Here is an 11,568-nt window from a genome sequence, read left to right as displayed (position 1 = left end):
CAGGGGGCCCAGAAGGGACGGAGGGGGCCCTCAGCACCCCTGGGTGCCTGCTTGCTCAAAGGGACTCTGTAGGAGGCGGCAGGCGAGCGGGGCGAGGGCGCAGGTCTGGATGCGGGAGCCAGGGAGGTGGGCGCCTCCCACACCCATGAGCTCCGGTAGGCTTAGGCGAGGGCCTAGGAATGCTGGCGCCCTCCCTGGGCCCGCCCGGCACCCCAGCGGCCTTGGGCGGAGGCAGGGGCCCGGCTCCAGCTGCTTGGTCACCTGCTGCTGGGCAAGGCTCCGGGCCGCGGTGACTCCCGCAGCGCTGCCTCCCCCGCCGGCTGCCCCGTGGGGCGTCCCCCCACCCACCCGCGGATCTGGAGGCGGAGGCTGCTCGTGGGCAACACCAGCGGGTCCCCTGGGACCGGTCGCCTCCCTTCCCAGGCCGCAGTGGGTGAGTCGGATCATTTCCACACTGGGCCTGCTCTCTGGGGCGGCTGCGGGGATAAGGGCAGGGACGTGTGGAGGCAGCTGAGGGGAGGCCCGCGGCCACCAAGGCGACGGCCGGAGGTGGAGGCTGTACCCAGTGTCCCCCCCATGCGTGACCCCATGGGCACAAGGCCACTGCCCTCTGTGCACAAGGAGGCCCTCCTGAGCAGGCAGGGACGGGAAGGCAGCGCGGGAGCAAGGCTGCGTGTGTGCCTATGTGCGAGGCCGTGTGGCCGTGCACGTGTGCAGGTTTGCATGTGCAGGTGCGTGTGCCCGGCCCCTCAGGTGCGTGTGCCCGGCCTCCCAGTGCTGACACGACAGACGGGGGTGGACGGCACCTCCCCTGGCACACACGGGCCTGCGGGCCGAGGCCCCGGGGCCCCTGCAGCCTCCTGGCTCCGGAGCTGGAGACAAGAAGGGAAGGGCGGGGGCTGAGCAAGCCGGTAAAACCACGACAGTGCGGCTGCGGAGTGTGACCTGCGACCCGGGCTGCTCGGGGACCCCAGCTCTGCAGCCCCGGGCCGGCCTCTCCCCATTTCCCCAGGGCTCCGCAGGCCCGGGCCAGCGTCGCCGCGTCCCTCCTGTCTCCAGGCTCCTGATGCTCAGCGGTCAGTGGTCAGCGAGGCGGTGTGATGTGGGGAGAAGCTCGGGGTCAGGAGCCCCCTCTGCGCCTCTGACCACCCCCCGCGGCGCTGGCTCGGGCCCTACGGGAGGACGGCCTGGAGCTGGGGCTCCCGAGCCCGAGAAGGCGCCAGGCGCCCTGTGTGCCAGGTGTGGCCCCTGCCCTCCCCAGAAGGGCACCTGGGGCGCCCAGGAGGCAGGGAGAGGGCGCCCGAGACCGTGACGAGCGGGGAGGGCCTCCTCCTGTCCCGCCGGTGCCGGTGCCGCGGCTGCGACTCCAGGGTGTGCACCGGGGACCTTGCAGCGCCAGGGAGGAGAAGGGCAGCTGGTGGCCGCGCGGGGACAGAAGCACGGCCGTGGAGCTGGGCCACCAGCCTCGACGACCGGAACCAGTCACGTTGCCCAGGAAGCCTCGGTGTCCCCGGGGATGACCGAGTCTAACGCCACCACCTCCTGACGCGCCGTGGAGCCCGGCAGGCCACCGGGAGGGGGATCGCCCTTGGGAGCCGCCGGTGCTGCTCCCCTGGCCCCGCGATGCCCACCGAGATGGTTTCCACCCTGGGCCACGATGCATTTCTCCTCTTGGCAGGAGAGGGCTGGGGTCCAGGCTAAGACTCTGCCGCAGCCAGAAGCCCCGCGGGGCGGCCCTCACCGTCGGATCCGGCTACTCCCTCGCCCCTGGCCGGGAGCTGGGCCAGGCCTCGGGGTCCGGGGGAGGCTAACGGTGTGCGCAGGGCGGACGTCCCCTCGGCCCGCACCCACACGGGCACCCACGCCGGAGACAGCATCCACGGAGGCCCCCACCGCAAGCGCCGTCACAGCCCGGACTGCTGCAGACTCGCCGCCCGCCGGCGTCCTTGCAAACCTTTCCCGGGGCAGCCCGGGGGGGCCCAGCGGCTTGGGGCTGCCTCAGCCCGGGGCGTGACCCCAGGGTCCCGGGATCGAGTCCCACGTCGGGCTCCCTGCCTGGAGCCTGCTTCTCCCTCTGCCTGTGTCTCTGCCTCTCTCTGTGTCTCTCATGAATACATAAACTCTTTCAAAATTCCCTCTAGTACAGATACCCGCTCTTTTATCCCCCATTTTACAGATGAGGAAACAGAGGCACAGAAAAGTAAGATGAGATGCCTTAGGTCCGGGGTGGCCTGGCGCGCGCACAGCACACATTGCCTTCCCCCTCCCCTGAGCCCCGTTTATTTGCAGACACATTCCCGGCAGCTCTGCCCCCGCCGCGCCCCGCCCCGCCCCGCCCCCCCCCGCGAGCGGCAGGTGCGCCCGGCCCGCTCCGTCCCTGCAGGCCCCCCCCCCCCCGCGCCCATTTCCCGGACGGCAGCCTAGAAGTCGAGGCCCCGCCTCCCGGGAGCTTTAGCTGCAGGGCCGAGCTGCGGCCCGGGCGCCCCCTCCACCGGGAAGGCCGCCGTCACGCGCTGGCACGCGGAGCCCGCGGCGAGGTCCCGGGCGGCCGCCGAGTCCCGCGCGCCACGTTTGCAGCTGTTTTCGTTGCCGCGGGTTCGTGACACGAAACGGAAGAATTGACGGAAGATCGGTGATTTGGGAGTAGGACGCGCGGACGACCCTAGCACCCTGCGTAGACGGCGCCGAGCCCCCGGGCGCGCGGGTCCGCGGCAGCTTGTCCCCCACCCCGCGACCCCGAGGGCAGGGCCCGGGCTGGGTCCCGCCCCCTCCCCTCCGCTCCCCTCCCCTCCCCCTGCAGCCCCGAGGGCAGGGCCCGGGCTGGGGTCCCGCCCCCCTCCCCTCCCCTCCCCCTGCGGCCCCGGGGGCGCGGCCTGGGCTGGGGTCCCCCTCCTCCCCCTCCGGCCCCGGGGGCGCGGCCTGGGCTGGGTCCCGCCCCCCTCCCCTCCGCTCCCCTCCCCTCCCCCTGCAGCCCCGAGGGCAGGGCCCGGGCTGGGGTCCCGCCCCCCTCCCCTCCCCCTCCCCTCCCCCTGCGGCCCCGGGGGCGCGGCCTGGGCTGGGGTTCCCCCCCTCCCCCTGCAGCCCCGAGGGCAGGGCCCGGGCTGGGATCCCGCCCCACCTCCCCTCCCCTCCCCCTGCGGCCCCGGGGGCGCGGCCTGGGCTGGGTCCCGCCCCCCTCCCCTCCGCTCCCCTCCCCTCCCCCTGCGGCCCCGGGGGCGCGGCCTGGGCTGGGGTCCGCCGGGGCCCGCCGGGGTCCGCGCTGCCCGCCCACATCCCCGACCGCTCGGCCGCGACCCGGGCTCCGGCCCCCCCAGCCCCCTCCAGCCCCCTCCGCGGCCGGGCCCGGGGACGGAGGCGCGCGGCGGCGCAGGCGGCAGGGGACGGGGTGGACGGGGTGGACGGGGTGGGCCTCCCGCCCGGCGGCCGCCTCGGACCTGCAGCTGGGCCTCCCGCGGCGAAGGCCCGGGGCGTCTGCAGGCGGGGCCCGCGCCCACTGCCCCGTGTCCCCCCGAGCCCGGGGCCGCCTGTCCCGCGGGGCGAGCCCGACCCGGGGCCCGACGGGGTCCGCGCTCGTCGGGGCGGCTGCGCTCCATTGTTCATTGCGGGCCAATCGGGTTTGTCCCCCGCGGCCGCCGGGCCCCGCCCCGCCCCGCCCCGCCCCGCCCCGCCCTCCCTCCGCCCGCCGGCCCCGCCCCCTCCGCCGGCCCCGCCCCCGCCACGCCCCCGCGGTCCCGGGGAGCTCCGTGACGCCGCAGGTCCCGCCCCCGGCTCCGGCCCCTGGCGAGTGCGTGCTGACGTCATGCTGCGTGCGGGCCGGTGCGGAGTCGCCCCTCCAAGTCCGCGGGGCCGCCGAGTTAGTTCCCCGAGAGCCGGCTGGGCGCGCGACCCGGGTCCTGGCCGGCCGCGCCCTCCGCGCCCGCGCCCCGCTCGGTGGATGTGGTTCTCCGCCCCCCGCGCCTGGGTGCGATGGGGGACCCTCCCAAGAGTGAGTCCGCGTGCGGGGCGCGGCCGGGGGGCGCGGGGGCGCGGGGGCGCGGGCCTGCAGGTGTCGGGCTCGGCCGGCGGGCGGGGCCCCGAGCTGCCCGGTGCCTCCGCGGGCGACCGCGCGCGGTGCTCGCCGGGGACTGCGGGGCCGCGCCGGGGCGGACGGACGGGCGGACGGGCGGGCGGACGGGCGGACGGGCGGGAGGTCGGACGGGCGGGCGGACGGGAGGGCGGACGGGCGGACGGGCGGGCGGACGGGCGGGCGGACGGGCGGACGGACGGGCGGGGGCGGCCCCGGCCGCGGGGAGGGCGCAGCTCCGCGAGTCCGAAGGCGCCGCGTTTTCGTCTCCGACCGTCCGGCCGCGCGCGGCTTCGTGGTAGCGGGACGAGGGTGGGGGCGCGGCGGCCGCGGGCGACCCGGCCTGACCCCGCCCGCGCGTGCCCGCAGGGAAGCCCGGGACCGCCCTGTGCGTGGGCTGCGGGAGCCGGATCCACGACCAGTTCCTCCTGCGGGTGTCGCCGGACCTGGAGTGGCACGCCGCCTGCCTCAAGTGCGCCGAGTGCAGCCAGTACCTGGACGAGACCTGCACGTGCTTCGTGAGGGACGGGAAGACCTACTGCAAGCGGGACTACGCCAGGTGAGGCCGGGCGGGCGGGCGGGCGGGCGGGGGCGCCGCGCCCCGGGACCCAGCCGCGCCCCAGGCCCGCTGACGCCGCGCCCCGGGCCCGCAGGCTGTTCGGCATCAAGTGCGCCAAGTGCCAGGTGGGCTTCAGCAGCAGCGACCTGGTGATGCGCGCGCGGGACCGCGTGTACCACGTCGAGTGCTTCCGCTGCTCCGTGTGCAGCCGCCAGCTGCTGCCCGGCGACGAGTTCTCGCTGCGGGAGCACGAGCTGCTGTGCCGCGCGGACCACGGCCTCCTGCTGGAGCGCGCGGCGGCCGGCAGCCCGCACAGCCCCGGCCCGCTCCCCGGCGCCCGCGGCCTGCACCTGCCAGGTAAGCCGGGAGCGCGGGCCGGGCGGGCCGGGGCCGGGAGGAGCGAGGCGCTCCCCGAGATGGACGTGGGCCAGCGGGGGCCGGGGGGGCCAGCGGGCCCTGGGGGATTCCTGCCCCGACACGGAGGGGCTCGGCCGCCCGCTCAGGCCCCTGCGTGAACCACTCGGGAGCCGCTGCGGAGGCCGGAGGCCTCGAGGTCTCGGAACACGGCTCGGGGGCCGCTCGGGCCGCTCAGAGATGCGTGGGAGTGGGAGTGTGGCCACCAGGGGGTCAGGGCTGGTGGCCCCGGCTGGGCAGCTCCAGCAGGCCCGGCGGCGCCCCTGGGTGCTGCGCGGTCGCTCCTCTGCTTGCCTCCCCCGGGGAAGGAGACTGAGCCGGGCCGAGGGGCTCTTTGTGCGTATTTGTCCGGACCCCGAGGGGCTATCGGTGCAGGTCCTGTTTGGAGGGGGCAGCCAGGCCGGCTGGGCGCGTGCTGGGGGCACCCCATCTCCGCTCCCTTTTGTTCGGCGCGGTGGGCGGCGCAGGCTGCGTCCCGGGTGGAGAGAACCCGGATCCCAGCGGGAATGTCGGCCGCAGGGCCGGGAGCCTGGGCCCTTGGAGGAGGCCGTTGGGGCCGGAGCCCCCGGCGCCCGGCCGGTCCGCAGTCTCCAGAGCAGGAGGCAGGGCTGCCGCGGGCCCCAGCGAGCGGGAGACAGGCCCCCAGTCCCCGAGGCCCCCGCCGCCGCCGGCCCTTCGGTGTCGGGCCCGGAGCCCCTGCTCCCTCTCCCTCCCTCGCCCCACGGGCCCTGAGCAGCCCTCCCTGGGGTCGGTCCGTGCCGGAGGCGCCGGCGGCCGGGTGCAGGGCTCCCAGAGCCCGGGCGGCCGCGGGGGACAGGGCGGGAGATGCCGAGCTCCCTGGGGTCGGGGAGCGGCCGCCGGCGGAGCCGGAGCCGGAGGGAGGACAAGGAGCCGGGCCTGGGCGCCCAGCCCGCGCCCACCTCCGCCCGGTGCCTGCAGAGCCCGCGGCCGCCCGGCAGCCCTCGCTGCGCCCGCACGTGCACAAGCCGGCGGAGAAGACGACCCGCGTGCGGACGGTGCTCAACGAGAAGCAGCTGCACACCCTGCGGACCTGCTACGCCGCCAACCCGCGGCCCGACGCGCTCATGAAGGAGCAGCTGGTGGAGATGACGGGCCTGAGCCCGCGGGTCATCCGCGTCTGGTTCCAGAACAAGCGGTGCAAGGACAAGAAGAAGTCCATCCTCATGAAGCAGCTGCAGCAGCAGCAGCACAACGACAAGACGGTGAGGGGCTGCGCGGCCGAAGCGGGGGGGCTTGAGGCCTGGGGCACATCCGCGGGCCCTTTTCTGGGGGCTCTGGGTAGACGGGGCACCGGGGCACTCCCAACGGCGTGTTTGCACGCTCGGCGCCAGGCTTGCTTTGGGGGTTCAGGCTGCTTCGTTTCGCATGAGCTGGGGCCCCTTGTCCCCGCCGCCGGCCTGAGCCCGAGCCGCCTGGGTCTGCGTCTTCCACTCGCCCGGCCGGGTGGGTCCTCTTGGCTTGGTTTGGTTGGGACACGATCGCAACGAGTGGGAGCGCAGGCCTGGAGGTGCTTCTCCTCTCGGCCCCCGACTGGCTTCCAGCAGGGAGGCCGGGCTCCGGGCTCCGGGCTCTGGGAGGCCGCCGAGCATCCTGGCCGGGGCGGAGGACCCACTGGGCTGCCGTGGCCTGAGCGCCAGGCCCCAAACCTCTCAGCATCGCCCGGGGCAGTGCCGGGGTGCTGGGAGGCGCTGGACCCGCCTGAGCATCCCTGGCCTCCCCTGCGCTCGTCCCTCAGAGCCTCCAGGGATTGACGGGGACGCCCCTGGTGGCGGGCAGCCCCATCCGCCACGAGAGCGCCGTGCAGGGCAGCGCCGTGGAGGTGCAGACCTACCAGCCCCCGTGGAAAGCCCTCAGCGAGTTCGCCCTGCAGAGCGACCTGGACCAACCCGCCTTCCAGCAGCTGGTGAGGTCCCGCCCGGGCCCTCGGACCTCAGGTCCCGGAGGGGTGGGATTTAGGGGCTCCCCGGGGAGGGGGCGCTGGGGACCGCCTGGCGCTGAGGGCACAGGTGCGGGTACTGCTGGCGCACGTCGGCCGCAGTCCGCTCTAAACCGGGTGTCCTGGGCCAGGGCACCACAGGGGAGGCCCTGGGGCCGACGCAGCCGAGCCGGCCTCCCACCCCTGCGCGCGCTCGGGACGTGGCCCCTTCCCCGCAGGGCTTGCTCCGGCCGTGTCCCTGGCTAGTGGCCTGGGGCTGCAGCCCGCGCCGCCTCACCGCCTCCTCCCGGGGCTCCTCCCCAGGTCTCCTTCTCCGAGTCTGGCTCGCTGGGCAACTCCTCGGGCAGCGACGTGACCTCCCTGTCCTCGCAGCTGCCCGACACCCCCAACAGCATGGTGCCGAGTCCCGTGGAGACGTGAGGGGCCCATCGTCGCCAGCCCGCGGACCTCGCATGCTCCCCGCATGAGACGCACCCACGCTCAGGCCATTCCTGCTCCGAAAACTCTCGCCTTCGTAATTATCATTATTGTTATTTAAAGAGAGACGCCGCAGCGGCCGGGAGGCCCGGAGCTGCAGGGTGCAGCCTGCTCTCACCAGGCCGGAGGGCCCTGCTCTAAGAACGGCTATTTTTTTCAAAACCAGAATTTGGGATTTACTAGGGTCAGCTGTGCGCCCGCCCTGGCCCCGCCGCCGCCGCCCCGTCCGTCCGGGTGGGGCCACCGCTCCGGTTCCTGCGGCTCCCGGGGCCCGAGGGGACAGAGCCGGGTCCCGAGCGCGGGGCTGCCGGAGCAAAGCGGAAACGGGACTCTCCTTGGAAACGTTCTAAGTTATCAGTCGACGGAGGACAGCGTGTGAGCCTTTGCCGAACAAAACGTAAGTTATTGTTATTTATTGTGAGAACAGCCAGTTCACGGTGGGATGAATATTTTGATCTTAATAAAAAAATTAATAACCCGTTGCGAGGCTGCTCCTTGTGCGGTGGGCAGGGGAGGGTGCGTCGGGTCGGAGCTGGGGCTCGGAGCTCTTGCTGCGGGGTCCCAGGGTGGGTGCGGGGCTGGTGCACCCCGGGGGTGGGCGCGGTGCAGGGTCTGGGGGTGAGCGCAGGGGCCGGTGCACGTGGGGTGAGCGTGGTGCAGGGTCCAGAGGTGAGCGTGGGGCCGGTGCATGTGGGGTGAGTGCGGTACAGGGTCCGGGGGTGGGCGCGGCCGGTGCAGGGTCCCGGGGTGAGCGCGGTGCAGGGTCCCGGGGGTGAGCACGGTGCAGGGTCTGGCGGTGGGCACGGGGCCGGTGCAGGGTCCAGAGGTGAGCATGGTGCAGGGTCCCGGAGTGAGTGTGGTGCAGGGTCCTTGGGGGTGAGTGCGGTGCAGGGTCCCAGGGGTGAGTACGGGGCCGGTGCACCAGGGGTGAGCGCGGTGCAAGGGCCCTGGGGGTGAGCGCGGTGCAGGCTCCTGGGGGTGAGCGCGGTGCAGGGTCTGGCGGTGGGCGCGGGGCCGGTGCAGGGTCCCGGGGTGAGTGTGGTGCAGGGTCCTTGGGGGTGAGCGCGGTGCAGGGTCCTGGGGGTGAGTGCGGGGCCGGTGCACTTGGGGTGAGCGTGGTGCAAGGTCCTTGGGGGTGAGCACGGTGCCGGGTCCGGGGGTGGGCGCGGGGCCGGTGCAGGTTCCCAGGGGTGAGCGCGGTGCAGGGTCCGGAGGTGAGCGCGGTGCTGGCTCCCGGGGTGAGCGCGGTGCAGGGTCCCGGGGTGAGCACGGTGCAGGGTCCTGGGGGTGAGTGCGGGGCCGGTGCACCTGGGGTGAGTGCGGTGCAGGGTCCAGAGGTGAGTGTGGTGCAGGGTCCGGAGGTGAGCGTGGTGCAGGGTCCTGGGGGTGAGTGCGGGGCTGGTGCACCTGGGGTGAGCGCGGTGCAGGGTCCCGGGGGTGAGTGCGGGGCCGGTGCACCTGGGGTGAGCGCGGTGCAAGGTCCCTGGGGGTGAGCGTGGTGCAGGGTCCCGGGGTGGGCGCAGGGCTGGTGCACCCGGGGCTCCCTGCTGCCGGGTCTGGGCTGGGGCCGTGCGCTGTCCCCCACCTTACCCTCCCTGCTGCCCCCTCCCGTGTCCACCGGGCCTGGTGCTGGGGGCAGGTGCGGGCCCCTCGCTGCAGCTGGAGACCTGTGAGGCCGCCCGATTCCCTGGGCTTCGCCGCTGCTCCCCCCCCCCCGCACCCCCGGTGCTCCCAGGCTCCCCTGATCCCCGTGGCCCTGGGCACTGGTCCCGGTCCCGCCGTCTAGACGGCGGCGGCCCCTTATCTGCGCCCGGCATCACCTGCGGGCGACCCCCCAGCCCGGCCGCGGCCGCCGGAACGTCCACCCGGAACCAGCCTGGCGTGTCCTCGGTTTATTTTCTTTCCAGGCCCGAAGCGCGGGGCGGGGGCGCCGGGTCACCCGGTGTGACATTTCAAACCGCTGCCACTCGCCGTCTCGAAACCCGGCTTTGGTGGTGGCAGGAAATGAGCAGGAGACTCTGCCCGGCGGGCAGCGCGGGCTCAGCACACGCTTGACCCTGTGGCCGCCGCCGTCAGACAGGAGCCGCCGCCGTCGGACTGGCACCTGGAGGACCCGCCGCCAACCGTTGAGGCGGGAGGTGGGAACCAAGTGAATCTGGTTTTCGCTGCCTCAGGGTCTAGGCGATGCTCACACGAAATTCGTAGAGAACATTTCGTTTTTCTGGGGTTTAGGGAACGGTGCTGCGAAGCCGGGGATGAGGGAAGAGCCCCGCAGACTTACTGAGGACCAGCTTGGCCCCTCGAGCGCCTGCAAACGGTTCTCATAACCCGGGTCAGGCTCCTTGCGGCGTCGCCCCCTCCCCTGGGACCCGTTCCCCCCCCCCCCCCCCCCCCCCCAAGGGAGGCCTGGGCGTTTGCTCCCAGCTCCGGGCGGCCGTGGGCGAGGCTCCGCTTCTAGGAAACCTTCCTTTCGATAACTTTCTCGATCAACTCCTGGGCTTTGTCATGTTAACGAAACAGGTTCTCGAGAAAAGAATTTCGCTCCTGTTTGTTGTCAATGAGCTTTGAGCGTTTGCTATCGGCCGAGCCGAGCGCGGGATTTGCTCTGCGTGGAGGCATCTGCGTGTCCGGTTGCAGGCGGCTCTTGTTCTGGGGTCAAATGTCTAATTTCTCTTTTGACGTTTGTGTGACGGTGTGGACTTTTTTTTTTTTATTTTTATTTATTTGTGATAGTCACATAGAGAGAGAGAGAGGCAGAGACACAGGCAGAGGGAGAAGCAGGCTCCATGCACCGGGAGCCCGACGTGGGATTCGATCCCGGGTCTCCAGGATCGCGCCCTGGGCCAAAGGCGGGCGCCAAACCGCTGGGCCACCCGGGGATCCCACGGTGCGGACTTTGAATGTTGGGAAACGACCCGGGTGACGTGGTCCCCGTGCATGGGGGCGCCCGGGCCTGTGTTGCTGCGAAGCCCCGCGAGCGCCCGTCCTGCTGCCGCGCCCCGGGTGACCGTGTCCCGCGGGTCCCGGGGGGCCTTGGCTCCCAAGCCCTGGTGATGGTCGCTGCCCCCGGGCGTCAGGCCCGCCTTGGGTGGTCGTGATGAGGGACACCGGGTCGCGGTCCCGGTCAGCGCCAAGCACGTGGGTCACACGCTTGGGATTCCCCGGGGTCAGGTCAGGTGCGGCAGCGAGGAGCGTGGTGTGCGCTGCTTTCGGGGCTTCCCGGGGACCGGTGTGGGAGTCGCTCCACCAGGGGGCGAGGGCCGCGGGCGGCGGTTGTCCCCGAAGACCCATCGGTCCTTGGAGAGGCCCGCGCGGGGGGTTCCCGGGGGGCTTCGAGGCCGTCGGGCTCAGGGTTCGGCCGTGGGGGCCGCGCTCGGCCGGGCCCTGGGGCTTGTCCCCGACGGACTTGGCGACCGGGGCGCGGGCGGAGTCGGCCTTGGGCTGGGCTGCGGGGCCGGGGGGGAGGGGAGGGGAGGGGAGGGGGGGGGAGGGCGGGGCAGGGCAGGGCGCGGCAGGGCGGGGGCTCGTCCGTTCCAGGCTGTGCGGGGACCTGGAGGCCGAGTGCGCCGTGGGTGCCCCGAGGTGGCCGGTCCTCCCCGCCCTGGGCCGCGGCGGGTGCGGGGGGCGCAGTCGGGCCGGAGGGGCGGGCCCTGGGGGGGGACGGGGCTCGGGGGCTCCGGGGCGGTCGGCGGGTCGGGGCCGGGGCGCTGCGCTCTCGGGGCACCGGCTGCTCCGCGGCGGCCCCGCCTCCATCCCCTGCCCCTCCCCCCTCCATCCCTCCCCGCCCCCCGCGCCCTCCCCCTGCCCGCGCCCCCCCCCCCAACCCCGGCCCTGAGGATGCTCCGCGGGCGTCGGGGCGCTGCTGTCCTGGGGGCGGGCGCGAGCCCCGAGCCCCCTGCCCCCGCCCCGGGCCGCGGAGGAAGAGCCCGGCGGCCGTCCTGGAGGAGGCGCCCCGCGGCCCGAGCGCAGCCCCGTCTCTGCCCGGCGGCCGGGGGGGGGGGGGGGGGGCACCTGCGCGGACCCCGGGGAGGCAGGTGCGCCCCGCCCCCGGCCCCGCCCGGCCCCCTCGTGCCGCCTCCGTAAGAAGAGCCACGGACG

The 11,568-nt window shown here is 74.1% G+C and overlaps 1 protein-coding gene across 1 annotated transcript; it reads left to right on the top strand.

The window, feature by feature from the left end:
- The first annotated feature begins 3,799 nt into the window (after nucleotides 1-3,799).
- On the top strand, nucleotides 3,800-7,948 carry ISL2 (ISL LIM homeobox 2). Its single transcript, XM_072808496.1, has 7 exons — nucleotides 3,800-3,816; nucleotides 3,870-3,985; nucleotides 4,433-4,622; nucleotides 4,717-4,979; nucleotides 5,976-6,259; nucleotides 6,793-6,960; nucleotides 7,297-7,948. The coding sequence occupies exons 1-7, from the start codon at nucleotides 3,800-3,802 to the stop codon at nucleotides 7,411-7,413; spliced, it is 1,155 nt and encodes a 384-aa protein (XP_072664597.1). The 3' UTR covers nucleotides 7,414-7,948.
- Nucleotides 7,949-11,568: the final 3,620 nt, after the last annotated feature.

This window comes from Canis lupus, chromosome 32 (genome assembly GCF_048164855.1).
Source record: "Canis lupus baileyi chromosome 32, mCanLup2.hap1, whole genome shotgun sequence".
Classification (NCBI taxonomy): Eukaryota; Metazoa; Chordata; class Mammalia; order Carnivora; family Canidae; genus Canis; species Canis lupus.
Note: the sequence above shows the minus strand (reverse complement) of the source record. Positions and strands in the feature narration are given on the sequence as shown.